Source organism: Pinus tabuliformis, chromosome 5_2 (assembly GCF_031772625.1).
Source record: "Pinus tabuliformis cultivar Carrire ecotype Pingquan chromosome 5_2, CPIR1, whole genome shotgun sequence".
NCBI classification, from domain to species: Eukaryota; Viridiplantae; Streptophyta; class Pinopsida; order Pinales; family Pinaceae; genus Pinus; species Pinus tabuliformis.
The window spans coordinates 956650531-956674620 of record NC_142306.1 but is presented as its reverse complement, the minus strand read 5'-3'; the positions used below and the strand labels follow the sequence as shown (position 1 = coordinate 956674620).

Here is a 24090-nt window from a genome sequence, read left to right as displayed (position 1 = left end):
TTGTATAATCACTACAACAAAACCAGCGATTTGCGCCAGATTTAGCGCCAGATTTTAGTGCATTTTTTTTGTAATTGTGATGAGCAACCTGGCGCTAAATCTCGCTCTATTGTACAATTTTTAAAGTGTCCTTTTTTGCACCTGATTTTGCATCCTTTTTCACGCTAGATTTTGCACCATTTTTTACACCACACTATGCATCATTTTTTACGTCAAATTTTGAACCAAGATTTGCATCTTATTTTATGACAGGTTTTGCTTCTAGTTTTGTGTCATTTTTTGCTTCTATTTTTCATTCTCTTTTGCTTCCTATTTTGTGTCATTCTTTGCTTCCATTTTTGCACCATCATTTGCATCAAGTTTACACTGTATTTTGAATCCAATTTAACGTCTTTTTATGCATCCATTTTGTGTTAGTTTTTGCATCTAGTCTTACGCCAGGTTTTGTATCTAGTCTTACACTAGTTTTTGCTTCTATTTTTGCACCAGCTTTGGTGCCTATCTTTGCACCATGTGTTGAATTTGATTTAGCACCAAATTTTGCATCCATTTTTGTGCCCATTTTTGCATCTTTTTTTGGACCATTTTTTACATCCACATTTGCGTTTGATTTGTCTCCATTTTTCCCATCTCATTTTGCACCATATTTTGCGTCATTTGTTTCATCCAATTTTGCATCATTTTTAACACCATCTCTTGCATCTAATGTTACATCATTTTGAGCATCCAAATTTGCATTTATATTTGCATCTTATGTTGAGTCATGTGTTGTGTCCACCTTTGCATCTTATTTTGTGTCTAATGGTACATTTAATGTAGAGCCATTTTTTACGTCTAATTTTGTATTTGTTTTTGCACCAAGTTTTGCATCCAATTTTAAGATATTTTATGCCCCTTTTTGCACCATTTTTTTGTGTCTACTTGTGTCCAATGTCGCACCATTATTTACACCGACTTTTTCATCCAATTTTGCATTTTTTTTGGTGTCTAGTTTTACATCGTTTTCACCATCCAAATTTGCATCTTTTTTTACCTCATTTTGTGTCCACATTTGCATATAATTTTGTGTCTGAGTTCGAGCCTAAATTTGCATGAGATTAGGAATCATTTTTTACATCCAATATGGCATCCTTGGTTTCACCTTTTTTCAGCCCCATTTTGCATCTTGTTTTATGTCTTTTCTTACATCTTTTTTTTTTTTCCTTTTTTGCACCCAAGTTTGCATCCTAAATTTACACCATTATTTGCATCATCATTTGGCATATTAATTTGTAACGTTTTTTGCTTCTTTTTAACACTCAAATTTGCATCTTATTTTACATCTAGTTGTTGTCTTTTTTTGCATCTAATTTGGTGCCCATTTATGTGTCCTTGTTTTTGCCCAATTTGATATCCTTTTGTATGCCATGTTTTGTTCCCTTCTTTGTGTCAACTATTGCACAATTTTTCACTTCTAATTTAAAACACTTTGTATGTCAATTGTTTGCATTTTGTATTAATTCCTAGTTTAACATCCAATTTTACTTTCAATTTTGCATCCATGGTTACATCCGCATTTGACTTCTTATATAGAGTATATTTTTCTTTACATATATGACCCCCTTTATAGATTCATAGTGAAATATATGATAGTTTCTAAATATCATTAAAGCAGATATCACAATTCAAAATCATTTGTAAAGAAATTTAAGAGAAATTGACAACATCCATCCAAAAAAATAACAATGTGTCATTAACAATTTTCAAAACATGTATAAAATAGCAACATAATACTAATAAAATCAGTATTATTTTTAATCAAAACAACTAAAATTCAAATATGATTAACAAATCAAAATATTTCATGAATATCGTTATTCTACGATAAATTAACAACATACATAAATCAAACTCATCGTATGATTACAAAATCAAAATGTCTCATTGATATAGGGTAAATTCACAACACCCATCTAAACATAACAATGTCATTCTACACAATAATTTCTTCATAAAAAACAATGCATGTGCATGCCTAGCTACCACCACCAAGATCATCCTCATGATCATCTTGACCATCCTCATTACTCTGATCCACATCATCACGAACACCACAACTATCATCATCATCTCCTCCTTCACCACCATCATCCTCATCCTCATCCTCATCCTCATCATCTCCTGATATATGTTGAACATAATTTGGATCATCGTCTTGGCAATCATTACCTATAGCATTCTGACAAAAAAAATCAATATTACATGTTAGTATTAATTACATAACACAACGCATGTTTTTGTTATACAATGTTAACCATAAAATGAGGTAAGATATAATATCTAATAGTACTAAAAAATAAAATGAAAATATGGTTTAAAAGTATATTGGAAATCCAACTAAGATTACATACCATAGAGTCCATCCAAACAACAAATTCAACCCATCTCTTTTGCTGCAGCACCTCCTTTTCCAAATGATTTGGAGGTCTTCCATATTTTAGTTCCTATCAATCAGTAAATAGGGAGAAATTAGATAACAATGACTTTCTTCTAGTACAAAATTTATTAAAAAAATATCACATGTTTAATATACTTACAAAGGTTGTTATCAGTGCTTTTAAACCTTTCTGGCCACTACGATGAGTGACTTTTGTCTTGGTTAACCTCGCCTTGGATGCCTTGTCCTTAAACATAAACCAATTCAATTTATTTTCACACAAATACATGTCTAAGATACTTATAAGTATTAATACATTCTAAATAATGTTTAATGAAAAATTCAATACCTGAATGCTCTCATTGCCGGCTTTTCTTTGTGCATCCAACTTCTCATATGATTTTACAAGTTCTTTCCATACTTTAAAAGGTATGTCAATAGGTCTTTGTTTCAGTCTTTGATCTTGAGGCATTTTTTTAATTTTTCTTGTTTGGTTGCAACGAAACCTCTTACAATTGAGCGACATTTGCAATTTTATCTTCTTAACCGACCAACCGGTACCAAATTCATTCTCTATGTCTTGTACCACCATCTTTTTTAGGTGAAGTGGAATCTTGGAGAATGTGAGGTGAAGATGATCTCTAAATCGTTGAAGGCAGGAGTCCTTTAGCCTATTTAAGAATTGTTTTCCTGCTTCTGTCCTTCTTATCTCCCCTGAGACAGGGTCATACTCTATCTTGGTACCTAAACTACCAATAGATGATGCATAAGCTGAGGATGAACAAGAATTTGCAGTCCCAGGAGTTGCCACCAGAGAAGATGTTTCAACACAATGTTCTTCATTATTGGTGTTTGATGTCAATAACACTTTTTTCGATTTTTTTCTTGATCCAAGAGAGGATGGGGAACTAATGGATTCTCCTAAAGCTTGTTGATTACCTGGACCTAGTTGATTAGCTTCAGGGGATTTTGTCTTAAGAAAATGCATTAGGGATTCAGCATCCAAAGATTGAAGTTTTTTGAGTCCTTCTATCCCAAAAACATCTTCAAGCAAGGACTTCATTATCGGATTCTTTCCCTATCCAAATTTCAATGATTTACCACAAAGTATAATTATAAAATTATAATTCTAACTTCAAACCTTAAACAAAAAATAAAACATATTATATTATGCAATTATTCTATAAAAACAAAGTAAGCTTACCTTTTCCGATCCACTTGCACCTCCTTCTCCACTTGCCATATCCTCAAAGTAGAAGAGATCGATAGAAAAGGATGTTCTCCCTTAAAAAACAAAGGATTGAAGGTGAATAATCTCAAAATGGCTCTCTAGGGCGGAATTTGCAAACAACTTAGTTAAAAATCCAAGTGACAATTTCTATTTTGACAATTTCTTCCTTTCTTGGAATCAGATTCTCCAGTGCTAAATGATAAAATGGTTCAGCTCTTATGCTGTCATGTATATAAAAGACCTCATGCCATTGTTCCCCCCTTCATGTTTTTTCCTAAAAAAACATTACCCTTTTTACATAATTACAAAATATAAAAAGCAGCGGATTTTTACATACTTACATAATACAAATAGCAGATTTTTAGCAATTAGAAATTAGATTTACCAAATTTCCAAATGTTTTTTATCTAATTACAGAACATAAACAGCAGCAGATTTTTACATAATTACATAATACAAACAGCAGCAGATTTTTACCAATTAGAAATTTCTAATTGGTAAAAATCTGCTGTTGTTTGTATTATGTAATTATGTAAAAATCTGCTGCTGTTTATGTTCTGTAATTAGATAAAAAAACATTTCAAAATTTGGTAAATCTAATTTCTAATTGCTAAAAATCTGCTGTTTTTATTACATAATACAAACAGCAGCAGTTTTTATCTGCTAAAAATTTGGAAGATGAAGATCTTATTCAATTTCTGTATTTAGTTTCATGTGGCAAGAACAAGATTCTTCTAAAGGAACCTAGCACTGCAACAATATCTACAAGTGATAATTTTGAATTCAATCCTCCCTTTTCGCACAAGTTGAAAAATATTAAGATTCCACTTACAGATATGAATGCAAATGAGAGGAACAGAGTGATCGAAAATGTAAAAGAAGACAGACATTTCTAAAAAGATTCAAGAATAGTTCTCATCATGAAGGCTAGAAAAATCTCACCTCAGCAACAACTATTGAGCGAGTGTGTTGAACAGCTCCAAAGCACATTCAAGCCCGAACTTAAAGCAATAAAATCCAAAATTTAGGACTTGATCTCAAAGGAGTACCTGGAACGTGACAATGAAAACAGTAATTTATTGAGATATATAGCCTAATATTTCTGATTGAGATGCAAGTTGAAAACAAATATGTAATGCAACTTATGGTTAATTTTGTTTTATTTTAGAGAAATAAAACATATCACAGATTGGATTTTCCATGTGAGTTCGATTGACTAACATAGAAATACTCTGTTTTGCGATAGAGGATAGAAATACATAAACTAACCGTGGCAATTCATTGCCAAAATTGTCAACTCCCCCTGATTCAGTCACTAATGGAGACTGCAGAGCATTTTCAAATGGTGTGCCAGTAACAACCTTATCATTATCTTATGTAAGCTCACGATTTGTCAATGGCGTACTACATTTTGGTCCAAATAATGTGTACAAGCAAGGAGATATATCATGGCCCTCAGTATGTCCAAGAGTCTTCAGTGGTGTGTCGAAGGATTCCATCCTCTGTTCCAATGTAGGTGATGACATATTCTGTGAAACAAATTGTTTACTTATCTCTTGAAAGGAAAAAATGAAAAAATGTCACACATACAGTGCACCAACTGTGTACTATGTTCCTTAAGATGAATCTGATAAAGAAGATGGAAAAATATGAAGTTCATACATAATTTAGCTTACCTTTTCAGAATCCATCGCTGCTGTTTCATTTTCTTTCTGTAGATTCTATAACTTCCAAGGGTTTGAAGCTCCTTGCAGTCTATGATAAATCTACCAGGAGCTGGTCATGGATTGGTCCAGTGGTATGATCATATCTAGCTCCCCAAGGGATGAGTCCATGGAAGTCCAGAGTTCTCTAGAAGCATGGGACATTTCTCAAACTGTGCTTTTAAAATTGGTGGAAGCATTTGCAAATTGGATGAAAAATTGGAATGAAACTCTTCAGCAGATTGTTCTTCTTCCTACCCCACCACCACCATAAATGCCAACAAGTATATATGAAAAGGAAATATTTCAGGACTTTAGAGCTCAAAAAAGTTCAATCACTATCACCCCAAGTTCTGCTGATATGAAAGCCTATTTCTGTAGAGAAGAAGTTCTTCGATACTCTGTTCCTGACAAGGCTGTCTCTTACACTACTGTAGATGGGAGTAATGCAGTTGTTGCTCCACTAAGGAAATTTGGTTGCAAACCTACCATAATGCATACACCATAGTGCATTATGACTCTTATTGAAGGATTGTCATTGGGGAACACTAAAGGAGATTACTCATTGATAATGAGCCAAAATGGAAGTAATAAAATATCCATGTTGAGAGCTATTGCGGGGATGTGGTGTTTTGGTAAAGGAACTAATAGGTTCCATATTAAACACAAAAATAAAGAATCAAATAAATCTACTTTACCAGAAGTTGTCAATCATATTCAGCGACTTAAGTCATGTTGTGATCTTGAAGTTACAGTGAATGACAAGGCCTGATCTCAAAATTTCATCTTAAGAATTGAAGGGGACTTAGGGGACAACAATAGCTTGAAACAATGGACATTTTCTTGCCTATCAATCCAAAAACTAAAGTATACATTTTCCATGTGCATACCCATCCTACAATTACTTTTAACAAGTACACATATGTTCTTAGGAGAGGACACATATGCTCATGTTTTGTAATGGAGGAGACGTATGACCAGTGGCCCATGGAAGAAAATTTCTTTGGGTTTGATGCAAATTTTGAATCTATAAGTATAGGTGCATGCATGGTATTGGAAGCCCTCTTGTGCATCCTTTGGGAGTTGATATGGTAGCAAATTTTGCTTCAATGAAAAAACTTCTAGGAGTCAAGGGTTCGAAGCTCCTTGCAGTCTATGATAAATCTACCAGGAGCTGGTCATGGATTGGTCCAGTGGTATGATCATATCTAGCTCCCCAAGGGATGAGTCCATGGAAGTCCAGAGTTCTCTAGAAGCATGGGACATTTCTCAAAATGTGCTTTTAAAATTGGTGGAAGCATTTGCAAATTGGATGAAAAATTGGAATGAAACTCTTCAGCAGATTGTTCTTCTTCCTACCCCACCACCACCATAAATGCCAACAAGTATATATGAAAAGGAAATATTTCAGGACTTTAGAGCTCAAAAAAGTTCAATCACTATCACCCCAAGTTCTGCTGATATGAAAGCCTATTTCTGTAGAGAAGAAGTTCTTCGATACTCTGTTCCTGACAGGGCTGTCTCTTACACTACTGTAGATGGGAGTAATGTAGTTGTTGCTCCACTAAGGAAATTTGGTTGCAAACCTACCATAATGCATACACCATAGTGCATTATGACTCTTATTGAAGGATTGTCATTGGGGAACACTAAAGGAGATTACTCATTGATAATGAGCCAAAATGGAAGTAATAAAATATCTATGTTGAGAGCTATTGCGGGGATGTGGTGTTTTGGTAAAGGAACTAATAGGTTCCATACTAGCAATTGTCCCAAAAGGTACAAAGAGAGGCCGATAGATTTATGAAGTTGGAATTGTTGAATTTTTATAAAAGGTCGGGCCAACTTCTAGGCTGCTATTGATATTGTATAGCTTATTAAATCTGAAATAGAGTAAAAGATATAGGAGACAGAACAGACTGGGAATGTAAGTCCTTTATACTGGAAGAGAAAAAGAGAACAGAGCAGCATGTAAACGCAGAAGAACATAAAGAAAACCACAAGACTTTCTGACTGAACATGTGTTTATTGGGGTCCAGATTCATTCACATGTATTTAAAAATGTTGACATGCTTGAACCAAAAAAGAAGAGAGCAGCAAGGGAGCAGCCAATAGGAATATCAAATGCACAATGCCTTCTTTGTTGGTATAAACAGATTTTGTTTGATGATGGTAATCATGTATTTTCTCTTGCAAATTTCAGGAATTGATTGATGCAGAGCATACAACAGACTTCTATAATCCAGCAAATTGTGATGGGTATGCTCCAGTTGGCAGTAGCTCAAATGCTTAAGAAATATGATGTTGCATTCAACTTTATCTATGATGATTTGTGTCGTTTGATTCATGAAGAAGGATTTTCTGAGGCAATGGCAGATCCAGAGGGTCTTTTTTGGCAGGTTTTTAATGCAGCTTGAAATGTTGGCATTCCTTTGGATAAGTGAAAATGCTTCTTTTTTTTCGTTTAATTAGTCAGGGATACAAAAGTTCTCGATAACGGAAAACTGTTCTTGCTAAAGCTAACTGTGGTATGGAAGTTCTAAAGTTTTAAAGATTCGGGGGAGACCGTTCTAGAGATTCCCGTCTGTCAACTGCTGGATTGTCAACATGAAATAAAACGAGGAGATTTCTAGCTTATCAATCCAAGGAGACTCCTTTCCTTTACATAAGGAGCTGATCAATCCAAGACAAAGTGGGAAGGACTACAATGCATAGATGTATGTCATCATCTCGTGACACTCGATAATCATGAAAAAAAACATAAAGAAGCTCATAACATATAGAAATAGAAGAAAGAGACTCCTTTACATGAGGAGTTGATCAATCAAGGACTCATGCAGAAGCGCTTTTTAATGCATATTAGACACACACATTGTCAATACACCAATCAGTCAAGAAAACGTGTCAATTAACAGACCATATGCCATGACAAATCTCAATCCCTTACAACATTTAATCAAGAAAACATTTCAATTAGCAAACCAGCCATGACAAATCTCAATCCCTAACAGCATTTAGTCAAGAAAACATGTCAATAAAAGGAAACGGTATATTTTTATGTTCAGATTGTTTTGTGAAGTTTTAGAAATTGTGCTGAGGATCGTTCCTAAATTTTAAAAATTATTACTCTGGCAAGTAGAGTGGAACTTGATCTGAGGTTAAAAATTTAATAGAAAGAGGGAGACTTAATGTTTAAGGGCTAAACAGTGAGGATTTAACGGAGGATTTTAACGTGCTCAAGTTTAAGATGCAAAAACATTAAAGCACAAACACAAAATATGAGGAGATCCCGTGAAAATGGGTTGGGAGTATCAGAACGGTCTAATTGCACTGCTGAATCTGTTTTGAAATTCCAATCTCCAATAAATCTGGAAAAATAAAATAAAAATATTCAATTCTGAAAAAATAATGTATAATCTAATTCTAAAAATTTAAATAAAAACATCCCATTCTGTAAAAGTAAAGTAAAAACATCTCATATTTACTACTAACGATAGTTTCCAACTGTTACATGTGTTGCTGCTGGTTCTGCCATCGTAGAGCTGAGAGTTATTTCTGTGTCGTTTTTCAGGTAATTCTGTTTCATCTCCAGTCAAACTACCGTGCCAACGTCGTGGTATTTTTCCATTGATACGTGAAAGCCAATAACTGCCGTGCCCGATTTTTCAAGTGGACTATACTCATTAAGCACAACAGTTCTGCAAAGGCCAAGCAAGTAGCCAATTCTCATGGAATAATTACCACACAGAGCACCAAGGGAGCAGCCAATAGGAATATCAAATGCACAATGCCTTCTTTGTTGGTATACACAGATTTTGTTTGATGATGGTAATCATGTATTTTCTCTTGCAAATTTCAGGAATTGATTGATGCAGAGCATACAACAGGCTTCTATAATCCAGCAATTTGTGATGGGTATGCTCCAGTTGGCAGTAGCTCAAATGCTTAAGAAATACGATGTTGCATTCAACTTTATCTATGATGATTTGTGTCGTTTGATTCATGAAGAAGGATTTTCTGAGGCAATGGCAGATCCAGAGGGTCTTGTTTGGCAGGTTTTTAATGCAGCTTGAAACGTTGGCATTCCTTTGGATAAGTGAAAATGCTTTTTTTTTTGTTTAATTAGTCAGGGATACAAAAGTTCTCGATAACGAAAAAATGTTCTTGCTAAAGCTAACTGTGGTATGGAAGTTCTAAAGTTTTAAAGATTCGGGGGAGACCGTTCTAGAGATTCCCGTCTGTCAACTGCTGGATTGTCAACATGAAATAAAACGAGGAGACTCATAGCTTATCAATCCAAGGAGACTCCTTTCCTTTACATAAGGAGCTGATCAATCCAAGATAAAGTGGGAAGGACTACAATGCATAGATGTATGTCATCATCTCGTGACACTCGATAATCATGACAAAAAACATAAAGAATCTCATAACATATAGAAATAGAAGAAAGAGACTCCTTTACATCAGGAGTTGATCAATCAAGGACTCACGCAGAAGCGCTTTTTAATGAATATGAGCCACACACATTGTCAATACCCCAATCAGTCAAGAAAACATGTCAATTAACAGACCATATGCCATGACAAATCTCAATCCCTTACAACATTTAATCAAGAAAACATTTTAATTAGCAAACCAGCCATGACAAATCTCAATCCCTAACAGCATTTAGTCAAGAAACATGTCAATAAAAGGAAACGGTATATTTCTATGTTCAGATTGTTTTGTGAAGTTTTAGAAATTGTGCTGAGGATCGTTCCTAAATTTTAAAAACTATTACTCTGGCAAGTAGAGTGGAACTTGATCTGAGCTTAAACATTTAATAGAATGAGGGAGACTTAATGTTTAAGGGATTAACAGTGAGGATTTAACGGAGGATTTTAACGTGCTCAAGTTTAAGATGAAAAACATTAAAGCACAAACACAAAATATGAGGAGAGCCCGCAGCCTAACATTGAATACAAAACTGCCTTAAAAGAGTGAATACCTATATACACCCCAGCTATAAAATTCAAGGATTTTAACGTGCTCAAATTTAAGATGCAAAAACTGGCACAAGAAGAACAAGAACAGTGATAATTTAATATAACCAGTGATTGCCAACAGCCAGAGAAGAAGAACAGCAACAACAACCGGCAGACCAAAGAAACGATTAACTCTGAGGGCAAACAGCCAGGGAAAAAGAACAGCAACAACAACCGGGAGACCAAAGAAACGATTAACTCTGAGGCCAAGAGTGCAAGAAGATGGGGATGAAATATATGACTGTAGAAGATTTCACTAATGGCAGATCGCTTCCGTGACTGATGTAGCTTATATGACTGTATTATGCATTTAGTATGCAAACTATGAACACGCATAAAATAGTAAAAAGCGTTTGCTGTATAGTATGCAATTTAGAATGGCAAAGATGGAAAACGCATATAAAAATCTACAGCGGCTGCTGTTTCCTTGGTTGTTTGGTGGTGTTCCATGCGGAGGTAAAGCTGGATATTTTCTGCAACTGCCTAAAACACAGATCCTTCTATGCCGCTATGAGATTTTATGTAAGTTCCGGAAGCATGAGGGTTACGTGGACCACAGGTATTTAATTATTGCAGGCGGACAAAAACTACAGCGGCTGCTGTTTCCATGGTTGTTTGGTGGTGTTCCATGCGGAGGGAGATAAAGCTGGATATTTTCTGCAACTGGCTAAAACACGCATCCTTCTATGCCGCTATGAGATTTTATGTAGGTTCCGGAAACCTGCGGTGCCACCTAATGAGGGTTACGTGTGCCACCTAATGAGGGTTACGTGGACCATAGGTATATAATTTTCGCAGCGGACAAAAATGGTAGGAAACCATGCCAGATGTCAACAGGAAATTGAAAGTGTTGACGACTGTGTTGATGCATAGGAAGGCCTATCGGCCTAATTAAACACAAAAATAAAGAATCAAATAAATCTACTTTACCAGAAGTTGTCAATCATATTCAGCGACTTAAGTCATGTTGTGATCTTGAAGTTACAGTGAATGACAAGGCCTGATCTCAAAATTTCATCTTAAGAATTGAAGGGGACTTAGGGGACAACAATAGCTTGAAACAATGGACATTTTCTTGCCTATCAATCCAAAAACTAAAGTATACATTTTCCATGTGCATACCCATCCTACAATTACTTTTAACAAGTACACATATGTTCTTAGGAGAGGACACATATGCTCATGTTTTGTAATGGAGGAGACGTATGACCAGTGGCCCATGGAAGAAAATTTCTTTGGGTTTGATGCAAATTTTGAATCTATAAGTATAGGTGCATGCATGGTATTGGAAGCCCTCTTGTGCATCCTTTGGGAGTTGATATGGTAGCAAATTTTGCTTCAATGAAAAAACTTCTAGGAGTCAAGGGTTCGAAGCTCCTTGCAGTCTATGATAAATCTACCAGGAGCTGGTCATGGATTGGTCCAGTGGTATGATCATATCTAGCTCCCCAAGGGATGAGTCCATGGAAGTCCAGAGTTCTCTAGAAGCATGGGACATTTCTCAAAATGTGCTTTTAAAATTGGTGGAAGCTAAGTCAGATGATCTTTGGTATCATAGAGATTTGTTCCTTTCACTTCTTCATAGGCACCTTACTAGCTAGTGCCAGTGAGAAGTATCAGTGAGTTCTGAGGGAGCAACATATCTTTTCTTACTATGCCAACTATATGCCCTAGACTAACGTAGAGGAACGTGTCAGTCGACCTGTGTGTTAATGTTATACATAATGCAGAGGAACAAAGTCTTATACATCGTGAGCCATATGAACTGTGTAGAGCCAAGAGCCATCGGTAATAGATTTGGTAGTAACAACATACCAAGCAGCTCTGCTATTGCTGTTCAATGAAGCTACGAAGCTGAGCTGTGTAGAAATTAAATCTCAACTAAATTTGGAAGATGAAGATCTTATTTGACTTCTGTATTTAGTTTCATGTGGCAAGAACAAGATTCTTCTAAAGGAACCTAGCACTACAACAATATCTACAAGTGATAATTTTGAATTCAATCCTCCCTTTTCGAACAAGTTGAAAAAAAATTAAGATTCCACTTACAGATATGAATGCAAATGAGATGAATAGAGTGATTGAAAATGTAAAAGAAGACAGACATTTCTAAATAGATTCAACAATAGTTCTCATGATGAAGGCTAGAAAAATCTTACCTCAGCAACAACTACTGAGTGAGTGTGTTGAACAGCTCCAAAGCACATTCAAGCCTGAACTTAAAGCAATAAAATCCAGAATTCAGGACTTGACCTCAAAGGAGTACCTGGAACGTGACAATGAAAACAGTAATTTATTGAGATATATAGCCTAATATCGCTGATTGAGATGCAAGTCAAAAACAAATCTGAAATGCAACTTATGATTAATTTTGTTTTATTTTAGAGAAATAAAACATATCACAGATTGGATTTTCCATGTGAGTTCGACTAACTAACATAGAAATACTCTGTTTTGCGATAGAGGATGAAGAAGATTTCTAGGTCACTTGCAAATCACTCACCCAGTTCTACCTTCAAGAGGAGGGACTTGTAAAATCTGCTGCTGTTTGTATTATGTAATTATGTAAAAATCTGCTGTTGTTTATGTTCTGTAATTAGATAAAGAAACATTTCAAAATTTGGTAAATCTAATTTCTAATTGCTAAAAATCTGCTGTTTTTATTACATAATACAAACAGCAGCAGTTTTTACCAATTAGAAATTTCTATTTTCTAAAAAAAAACATTTCTCTTTTTAACATCAGCATATTTTTATATAATTACATACAAACAGCAGCAGACTACTAGTAAAAATTTACCAATTAGAAATTAGAAATTAGAAAGAAATCTATAAGTATCTTTGGAAAGAAAAATCTACTAGTAAAAATTTATAAAATATTACTAAGGGACTAAGAAGGTGTTGTTCCTAGAAGGAAGAAGTCTATGCTCGAGAGTTGGTGATGCCTGCATGTTGGTTGGGAGGAACAAGCACTCTCCAATAGATTTCCCAAAGGAATTTGTAAGTTTTTATTTGTGCTTAATAACAGACTTAAGATTATTTTGAAGTGGTATATTGGTTTGTTTTGACAACAAGGTTATTTTGGTCAAATCATTGTTGCGGTATTTAAAATTACATGAAACTTATATGAGTTTATTATCTGCATTAGGATTCCTTGGAAATCTACCCATGTGAAAACCTTAATGCTGTAATATCTTCCCATTCTGACTTGAATTAATGTTTGGATCTTGATGCTGAAATGACACAGTTGTGTCTTTGCCTAAGGTGACTAAGGTGACTAAGGTTGCTGTAAGCACTGATGTGGGGTCCCATAACCACCTCATGGATGGAGACTGGAATAAATAGTCCTTGTTTATTACTAAGATTGATAGAGTATATCTGCAATTGTAAATTAAAATACTGGATAATGATTGATTGATATGAATTTATTAAGGATGATATCGACATTGGGCCTCTTGACTGTGTATAGATATACAGTGATTGGTCACGAGGTGTGTGGCCTTTGACCTTTCATTGGCATAATTAGTACTGTTCCTACTACATTGCCACCCTCTTAAGAATGTTTTGTCCTCAAAGCATAGTAAATGAGATTTTCTCTTGCTGAGCATGCTTTCTTGGTAGCATCATCTTTATTTAGTTGTGGGAGTTTGACACTGGTTACAGGTGGTCCAGGTTCAGGAGTAGTAGCACCAGTAGCAGCATCATAGGGAGTCTCTTAGCTAAGTTGTTGATAGAGTAGATCTAGATCCAGTGGTTGATGAAGCTGTTGATTACCATCATCATGTTGAGCTTGATGACCTATAAGCAGTTGCTATTTTAGTTCCATTACCCGGAGCATACCTGAAAGTTAGAGAGCCAAAGCATCCATCTACTGACATTTGGGTCAATACCTGGGATAGCCAAAACCTGCTGAGTTCTTATTTGCTGGGAAGGGATTGAAGCTAGCTTTTGGGTGAGAATACGAAGCCTATGGTGGGCACTGCTCTGTTGCTCCCTCTGGTTCATCTACATGACATGCTGGTTACTGTATCGATCAGAGAGAAAAATGTGTCTCATTCTAATAGAGAAATAGGTTGATCGTGAAGATCAAAATAGAAGTTTCGGGTGAGGTATAAGTGGAGAGGATCCTTGATGTGTTCTTTTAGGAGCTCGAGTAATAGGTTATGAGAAACTTGGTCGAAACAGCTAGAATATCTGCATGCACTAATTGCTGAACCCCGCTCCATCGTTGAACGTCTAACGTCTAATAAGAAAGAAAGAGTGATTGATATTGACGACCATTGATATTGACAAAAGATAGGAAGGTTTAGTTGTCAGGATAGAGAATCTCAAAAGGTGGTAAACCCTACTACTAATAGCAGTATGAGTAATTACAGCAGTTGCCTGTATGCATTCACTAATAAGAAATAATTCTTTGCTTGCTCAATCGACTAGTAATAATCCACATCTTACACTTTTGAAAGCTTTCATGTAGTCAAACACACATCCATTGACCACCAACCGTCGAAACATGTATCGTATTATGAACGAATTACTAGATCCCCTCCATAAGTCATATGCAATTATGTTATAACCAACCTAATGAATGCAGAAACGATACAGAATGCTGTGAAATGCGTCTCACTCTTGCTTAGACCCGCGGGTCACGAAGAAAGAATTATAGATCTTATTCACAGCAAGTAGGTGTATACTATGCATCCATGGATGGAAAGACAAATTGCACCGGTGAGACCAGGTGATGCCTTAGAAATTTTTGCATACCTCCCACCCAATCCAATTTGTTCAATTTCTCGTCGAAAGTAGCATAGATCACAAGAAAATGTCGGTCACTGAGAACATCAAAATGACTATTGATCCACCCACCCCAATCCCCGAACGAAGTCGCTTGTCCGCATCTTGAAAGGATATCTGGCTGTCAAAATGGATGTACTAGGACCCTGACAATTTTGTGTCCACCAGAAACCTATCAATTACTTTGGCTATACCCTCTTTACCCTTCCTTTCATTACACCAATCTTACAAATAGCATGCACTTTCAGAACCTAGTCAAAGAGCCCCCAACTCCAATGGTTTTTCAGACTGGTTATGATTTGAAACCCTGCTTCGTCTGAAACCCCAAGTGTAGAAGATAGTTTTGATTTTGAAATGCTAATAGTATTGACAGTGGATGTCAACAATATCACTGACTGCCAGAACAATCTGCCCATGCATATGCTCTTCCTTGATTATGATATTGAAGATAGGCAAAGGAAATTATACCAATGAGATAGATCAATGCTTCAGAGAATGAAGATCAGTGGATACTCCTGGACTTATTATGGAGATTGAAGACACAACAAAAGTCTGACATTCCTTAGAAGTGAAGTCAGATGATCTTTGGTATCATAGAGATTTGTTCCTTTCACTTCTTGATAGTCACCTTACTAGCTAGTGCTAGTGAGAAGTATCAGTGAGTTCTGAGGGAGCAACATATCTTTTCTTACTATGCCAACTATATGTCGTAGACTTGAATCTAAACAGCGAATTGTAAACAATGGTGTCTTGTAACTTAAAAAAAAAACTCAATAGTGCCTTGTGGATCTTAAATTCAACAAGTTTATTTATGCTGGTCTCTGTAAGATTACAGTCTTCATTAGGGGTTCTTTCCATGGTCATATAAGATGATGCCATTTGATGCTATTGGTTAGATTACATATAAACATCGAATTCTCAACAATGGTGTCTTGTCACTTAAAAAATACTCAACGATGCCTTATGGTTCTTAAACTCAACATGTTTATTTATGCTGGTCTCTGTAAGATTACAGTCTTCATTAGGAGTTATTTCCATGGTCATATAAGATGATGCCATTTTGACGCTATTGGTTAGATTACATATATATGGAGTATCGATTCCATATTAACTATGCATCAATGCCAAAATATGTCACAGAGAAGCAATGCAGATTGATGCCATTCAGTCAAATTGACCTTGTTGTAGAGGAATGTGTCAGTCAACCTGTGTGTTAATGTTATACATAATGCAGAGGAACAAAGTCTTATACATCGTGAGCCATATGAACTGTGTAGAGCCAAGAGCCATCGGTAATAGATTTGGCAGTAACAACATACCAAGCATCTCTGCTATTGCTGTTCAATGAAGCTACGAAGCTGAGCTGTGTAGAAATTAAATCTCAACTAAATTTGGAAGATGAAGATCTTATTCAATTTCTGTATTTAGTTTCATGTGGCAAGAACAAGATTCTTCTAAAGGAACCTAGCACTACAACAATATCTACAAGTGATAATTTTGAATTCAATCCTCCCTTTTCGAACAAGTTGAAAAAAAATTAAGATTCCACTTACAGATATGAATGCAAATGAGATGAATAGAGTGATTGAAAATGTAAAAGAAGACAGACATTTCTAAATAGATTCAACAATAGTTCTCATGATGAAGGCTAGAAAAATCTTACCTCAGCAACAACTACTGAGTGAGTGTGTTGAACAGCTCCAAAGCACATTCAAGCCCGAACTTAAAGCAATAAAATCCAGAATTCAAGACTTGATCTCAAAGGAGTACCTGGAACGTGACAATGAAAACAGTAATTTATTGAGATATAGCCTAATATCGCTGATTGAGATGCAAGTCAAAAACAAATCTGAAATGCAACTTATGATTAATTTTGTTTTATTTTAGAGAAATAAAACATATCACAGATTGGATTTTCCATGTGAGTTCGACTGACTAACATAGAAATACTCTGTTTTGCGATAGAGGATAAAGAATATTTCCAGGTCACTTGCAAATCACTCACCCAGTTCTACCTTCAAGAGGAGGGACTTTAGATAATGCATGGTTTCTGTGCCACAACTCATCACAGGAGAGAACACTGCTCCACTCATGCTACTGTTCCTTAAATTTTGTTTTATGTTTCAGACAGGGAGTTCCATCCCTTCGTCTACAAGGAAATAACATAAAGTGGTGATGGATCGATATAGAAGTTGAAACTATTAGGATCTAAAGGAGTGGTGGTTTTATCCACTACTCTAGCTAGTGCCTAAAAAATATAAAATTTGGGTTTGGTGGTTGTGAATTCCATTGTCGCTGAAGGTAGGTATAGCCTAATTTTGTGTCCACCAGAAACCTATCAATTATTTTTGCTATACTCTCCTTACCCTTCCTTTCATTACACCAACCTTACAAATAGCATGCACTTTCAGAACCTAACCACATTTTTCCAGTGTAAGTGAACACCTAGGATCAATTTCTCAATCCCTTCTTTAGCTTTAATGGGCTTCTTCCCCTTACCTTTGTTGGTAGCAATGTTTTTGATGTCAACAAATCAAACTGTAGTCAAAGAGCCCCCAACTCCAATGCTTTTTCAGACTGGTTATGATTTGAAACCCTGCTTCCACTGAAACCCCAATTGTAGAAGATAGTTTTGATTTTGAAATGCTAATAGTATAGACAGTGGATGTCAACAATATCACTGACTGCCAGAACAATCTGCCCATGCATATGCTCTTCCTTGATTATGATATTGAAGATAGGCAAAGGAAATTATACCAATGAGATAGATCTATGCTTCAGAGAATGAAGATCAATGGATACTCCTGGACTTATTATGGAGACTGAAGACACAGCAAAAGTATGACATTCCTTAGAAGTGAAGTCAGATGATCTTTGGTATCATAGAGATTTGTTCCTTTCACTTCTTCATAGGCACCTTACTAGCTAGTGCCAGTGAGAAGTATCAGTGAGTTCTGAGGGAGCAACATATCTTTTCTTACTATGCCAACTATATGCCCTAGACTTGAATATTAACTATGCATCAGTGCCAACATATGTCGCAGAGAAGCAATGTAGATTCATTCAAACTGACTTTGTTATAGAGGAACGTGTTAGTTAACCTGTGTGTTAATTTTATACATAATGCAGAGGAACAAAGTCAAGTCTTATACATCGTGAGCCATATGAACTGTGTAGAGCCAAAGACACATCTATATATATACAGAGGATAGTGAGACACATGTGCAGTGAAGCCTACTATGTCGCAAAGGAACAATGTCTCTATGTCAATGTGATCATTGATGAATGGATGAACAGTGTACAATGTAGTATACAAGAGATGGGAGACTGTAACTGAGAGCAATAACAAGGTCCCTTAAGAACAATAAAGATTTAGAGCGAGAGACTTCCTGTGGCGAGAGTCATGTAAAAAAACCTACAAACTTTGTAACCAGTCATTACATCAGAGGGAACAACACATCAGTACTATCATTACTGAGACAATCCATCTTTTATCTGGAACAAAATCATACATATCTTGATGAGAGAACACATTCATGCAGTCTACAAAATCGATTGAAATGTCTGCTTCTGTTTCAAGAATAGAATCAGTTATACCTGAACAAGGGAACATATCCCACTGCCTCCCTAACCCGTGCACTTTCCTTCTCTCCTGCCACCAATAGCTTCAATAACTTCAATCTAACAATGATCTGGTATTGCTGGCCCTTTTTCGTTCCCATCGCGTCCTTTTCTGTTTTTGGTAATCCTCCCAAGTCCCCTCCTTCCACCTTTTTTCCTATTCCAAATCAGGGTTTTCCCAGAGCGAATGTTCTATGGTCAGCATATTGAAGATGGAGGAGATCCATAGGTTCCAGCGCTGGCCCTTTTTCGTTCTCACCGCGTTTTTTCTGGTTATCCTCCCAATTCCCCTCCTTCCGCCTTTTTTCCTGTTCGAAATCGAGGTTTTCTGGAGCGAATCTGAGTTTCCTGCCGCGAATGATCTACGAAGTTTTCTGGAGCGAATCGGCATTTTCGTGTGCGAATGATCTATGATCAGCACATAAAACATGGGAGTGAGATCCATAGGTTCCAGCACTGGCTTTTTTTTCATTCCCGCCGCCTCTTTTTCGGGTTATCCTCCCAATTCCCCTCCTTCCGCTTTCTTTCCTATTCGAAATCGGGGTTTCCTGGAGCGGATCGGGGTTTTCTGGAGTGAACGCTCTGGTCAGGCCATTGAACATGGAAATGAGGGGCGGATCGGGGTTTTCTGGAGCACGATTACCAGCTAATGAAGAAGCAGTTGAGGCCAGTGAAACTACACCATCCAACCCCTATCCTGTTGCAGTTGAGTAACCAAATGATCCGCCCACTAATTAAGAAGCGAGAGATTTCACACACCCATAAATATATGGTATCGATGCACTACTACCGGCTTCCGAGCATCCAGGTAAGAGTGGTTAACCCTCTCACGCATCCAAGCCTCCTGCTATAGCCGCCTCAGAAAGAACTCTTTCTAAAGTTCATTTGTTAATAATACGCCTCCTGCTATAGCCGCCTCAGAAAGAACTCTTTCTAAAGTTCATTTGTTAATAATACGTATAAACAATAGATATATATATATATATATATATATATATATATATATATATATATATTGTTTTTGTCTATTCTTTTCTTTCTTATTTCATCCTCCCAATTCCGATTCAGTTGTTAATACGTATATAAGACATCCTATTAAATATATCATCTAACATATATTAAATATGCTTCACATGTATGACATGGTAGTATAATATGTTCAACATTTAATGTTCGCTAAATATTGAAATCTCCATAGGATTCAAACAAGGCTATGTTCCTAATGTACATTCAAACTAGATAGGCAACTTGATATCCATGTTAAAAACTAGTATATATCCAAAATTCAATAGATATGACCCTAATAATCAGAAGTGTAGATCTGCATGAAAAGTTAAGACTTCAACTCGGGTTCAATCATTATCATAAGAGTGTCACAACAATGGTGGAGAATTTCATAATTGAAAATGCAAATAGCTAACATGAAAAATAGAATGGTTGAAACAATGGAATAAGAAATAAGACTATAACAATTCCATAGATGACTTTAATAAAAATTGTTATCATTGTTGTGTATTGCAGGTGCTAGGAGAGGCCATGGAAACAAATGAATTTATTTCCAATGAAGACACACAACATGATTTAGGGCATCAGGTACTTGAATATTACATTAATTTATGAAATATAATAAAATGAAATTTAGTTCCTGATCCTTGTTTTCCTAAACCAATACAAATACCTGCTTCAAACTTGAAAAAAAATAATGCATGTCGTTGATTCTTTTAGGTGGAAAATGTGTTTTCAACAAATACAAAGTTGAACCCTTTTACTGTAAAACAACCAAAATATGTACACAAGGGTGGACACCATACTGTTAAAGCACATCGCATGAGAAAGTGGGTGGAAGAAGATATGACAATTGACTCTACAAATACAATAGAAATTGGTGGCAATGAACAAGAGGTTAGTCATGATGATAATACATGGAATGAATACTTTGATACAAGTGTTATACTTTGTGGGTGCTATAAATAAGTTCAGTTATAAATTAATGGACGATATAAGTACATCATATAGTCTAATCTCTAACCTTGGAAAAAATAATGCATGTATCAATTATTTTAGGTTGGCAATGGAATCAGAACAAATGAGGAGTTTAATCATTTTGATAGACCAATACAAATACCTGCATATGGACGTGGCCTACGCCGTACAATTAAATCACGCAAAAAGAAATGGGTGGAAGAGGATATGACAATGGAGTTTGTAAATGAAATAGAAAATCAACACAATGAACAAGAGGTTGGTCATGATGATACTACATGCATAGATGAATAATTTGAGACAATTGTTGTTTTTGGATGTTCCTAAGGTAGAAAATCTAAGAATATGAAATTAATGTGGCTTGTTTTTAAAAATGTGTTCAAAAATAATATTTTTAATTTATTGTATACATGTATAATGTTGTTTTGTTGAGTAATTTATTGTGTATATCTTTGAAATGGATCCATGTTCTATACAGTAATTGCTATCTAACATTAAATAATGGTTGCATTTAATTATAGGTAAATGATGTTGATGATACACCTATTAATGATCAAGATCCAACTAGACCATTAAGAATTCAACGAGATGATCCAATTCATCCTTTAAACCATACTAGGAGAAGAAGAGAAGCATTGAAGAGAGCACTACCACGTGAAAAATTTGAGGAATTGATGAAATTAGCATACATTGATGACATGCCATCCACTACTCAGAGTAGAGATGTTGATGGAAATGTAATGCATGAAGAAGGATTGAATGAAATGCTCACAAGTTTCTTTGGGGATGGAAACAATGATGAGGGTGATGATCCTATGCATAATAATGATGATGCTGATATAGAGGGAAACTACCGCCAACATAATTATGATGATATCAACATCAATGCATCAATTAAGCAAGCAGCAAAGACAGTGGTGTTCAAATCGGGTGCAAGTAGAACATCCAAGCTTTCATGCACATTAATATTATTGGAAATCAAGTCATTATTTGGTTGGTCAGACAAGAGCTTCACTACCTTACTAAAGTAATTATTTGAATTATTTTTCTAGTTTTGCACTGTCAATTTGTGTCCTCAATTAGAATATAAGTACTAACTTCATTTAATTTAATTTGAGGTGGATTTTACATTATGGTATATAAACAACGTTATAAATGACATTTTTAACGTGTAGGTTTGAAAAAAAAACTTGCAGGGCTCTAAAGGATAAAATATTCCCTGAAGATAATGTGTTTCCATCAACTTGTAGAGAAGCGCATCAATTGTTAGTCAAGTTGGGGATTGAATATAAGCAAATTCATGCATGTAAAAATGATTGCATCTTATATAGAGATGAATATAAAGACAATGAAGAATGCCCTGTTTGCAAAGAGAAAAGATATCGTACGGATGTACAAGGTTCTACAGTTCCAAATAAGGTTTTACGACACATGCCAATTATTCCTAGACTACAACGGATGTTTCGTTGTAAATCTCTTGCACAATTGATGGATTGGCATGCAAAGAATAGGAGTAAAGATGGATTCATGCGAATTCCTATGGACTCCAAAGCAATGAAACATATAGAGGAAAAATGGCCAAGAAAATTCAAGGATGAACCTCGCAGTATTAGGTTAGGACTTGCAATGGATGGAGTGTGCCCTTTCTCTTTCCTAAGCTCAAATTATAGTGTTTGGCCAGTTGGACTGATAGTATACAATATTCCCCCATGGATGAGTGTTAGAAAGGAACACCTTATGCTAACTCTCATCGTTCCAGGAAAATATCAAGTGAAAAAAATGGATGTTTACATTGCACCTTTTATTGATGAGATGCAATTGTTATGGAAAGGCATAAGAATGTATGACATATCACGTCCTCCATCAAATAGGTCCTTCATGTTTTATGGCATACTATGTTGGACAATTCATGATTTCTCAGGACTTGGTGTTTGTTCTGGTAAGAGATCAAATAATTTGCATATTCGTAGTACATCATAATTTATTTTCAATTCAAGTTGTATATAAGTATTACATTATTATTGTTTTCTTATGTAAGCTAGTTATTGATTATAGGGCTACAAACAAAAGGGATTTTTGCATGTCCAAGATGTGCAGAACAATTTGAAGGGCGATATTCTAAATATCTACACAAAGTTATATATGCAAACAACAGGGTTTTTCTACCACCTGACCATAAGTTCAGAAGCCGCCTAAAGAATCAATTTGATGGAAAAATTGAAAATAAACCTCCTCCCAAGGTTATGGGTCCAGCTGATTGGCTTAAAATGTATGGAGATGCTGAATCAAAAGCTTGGAACCATTTTTTTCGTCATGATCATTCAATTGAGGAACCAGAACAAGTTATGGTTGAAATGCCAAAAGGAATGAAAAGGAAATCCATATTTTATGATCTCCCTTACTGGAAGGATCTATTAATATCTCATTTAATAGATCCTATGCATGTTTTCAAAAATGTCCCTGATTCTATTTTTCGACATATATCTAGCAAAGATAAAGACACTTTGTCATCACGGAGGGATATTGCTCTTTCACGTACCAAATTTGATAGAAGACATTTGTGGCCAAGTAAGGAAAATGAATCATATGCAGAAGCTCCATGGATACTAAAAAGGAAAGAGTTAGATCAACTAAAAAATGTGATTCGTTCAATAAGAACACCCACTGGATATGGATCATCATTGAATAAAGCTTTTACAGTAGAGGGACATATCACAGGATTCAAAACACATGATTATCACAATTTTATGAAGGTATTAACATCAATTAATTGTTATTCTTATCATTTACTTACTAAAACTTATTTTGATATATTATGATAAATCAATACTAATGAACTATAATAATTTGGTTTGATAGCATATCATGCCACTAGCAATAAGAGGGGATTCATGCCTTACAACTGACTTAAGGAATTCCATATGTCGATTGTCAGCCTTTACGAGGTATGTGGTCGCTTGATATTTACAAGGTTTTACATGGTATGAAATGTTCCTCTATATGATACAATGATATATTATATCTCATTCTAAATGTCACTAAAAATTCATACTAACTTAATGACAATATCTAATTAGGTGGGTGACCTCTAAAGAGATCCATGAGTCTGAAGTGCCAAGATGGAAGAAAGAAATCACAGAAATTGTATGTGTATTTGAAAAGGATCTCCCTCCAAGTTTCATGGACCTACAGGTCCATTTACTTATACATCTAGTTGATGACATTGAAATGGCAGGTATCATTTCAACAAGATGGATGTTTTTCTTTGAGAGATACATGAAAACCCTAAAAAGATATGTCCGACAGAAGGCACATCCAGAGG

General features: G+C 35.5%; 1 protein-coding gene across 4 annotated transcripts; it reads right to left on the bottom strand.

Annotated features, from left to right (window-relative positions):
* Positions 1-1818: 1818 nt before the first annotated feature.
* On the bottom strand, positions 1819-16907 carry LOC149162455 (uncharacterized). 4 transcript variants are annotated; one of them, XM_089435703.1, is made up of 6 exons: positions 16828-16907; positions 4590-4696; positions 3621-3700; positions 2577-2663; positions 2391-2483; positions 1819-2218 (listed from the first exon to the last, which is right to left on the bottom strand). In XM_089435703.1, the coding sequence occupies exons 3-6, from the start codon at positions 3657-3659 to the stop codon at positions 2015-2017; spliced, it is 423 nt and encodes a 140-aa protein (XP_089291829.1). In that variant the 5' UTR covers positions 3660-3700; positions 4590-4696; positions 16828-16907; the 3' UTR covers positions 1819-2014. The 4 variants fall into 4 exon arrangements, with proteins under 4 accessions (XP_089291829.1, XP_089291830.1, XP_089291828.1 ...); XM_089435704.1 differs by lacking the exons at positions 4590-4696; positions 16828-16907 and having other exon boundaries at positions 3621-4046; XM_089435702.1 differs by lacking the exons at positions 3621-3700; positions 4590-4696; positions 16828-16907 and adding an exon at positions 2766-3468.
* Positions 16908-24090: the final 7183 nt, after the last annotated feature.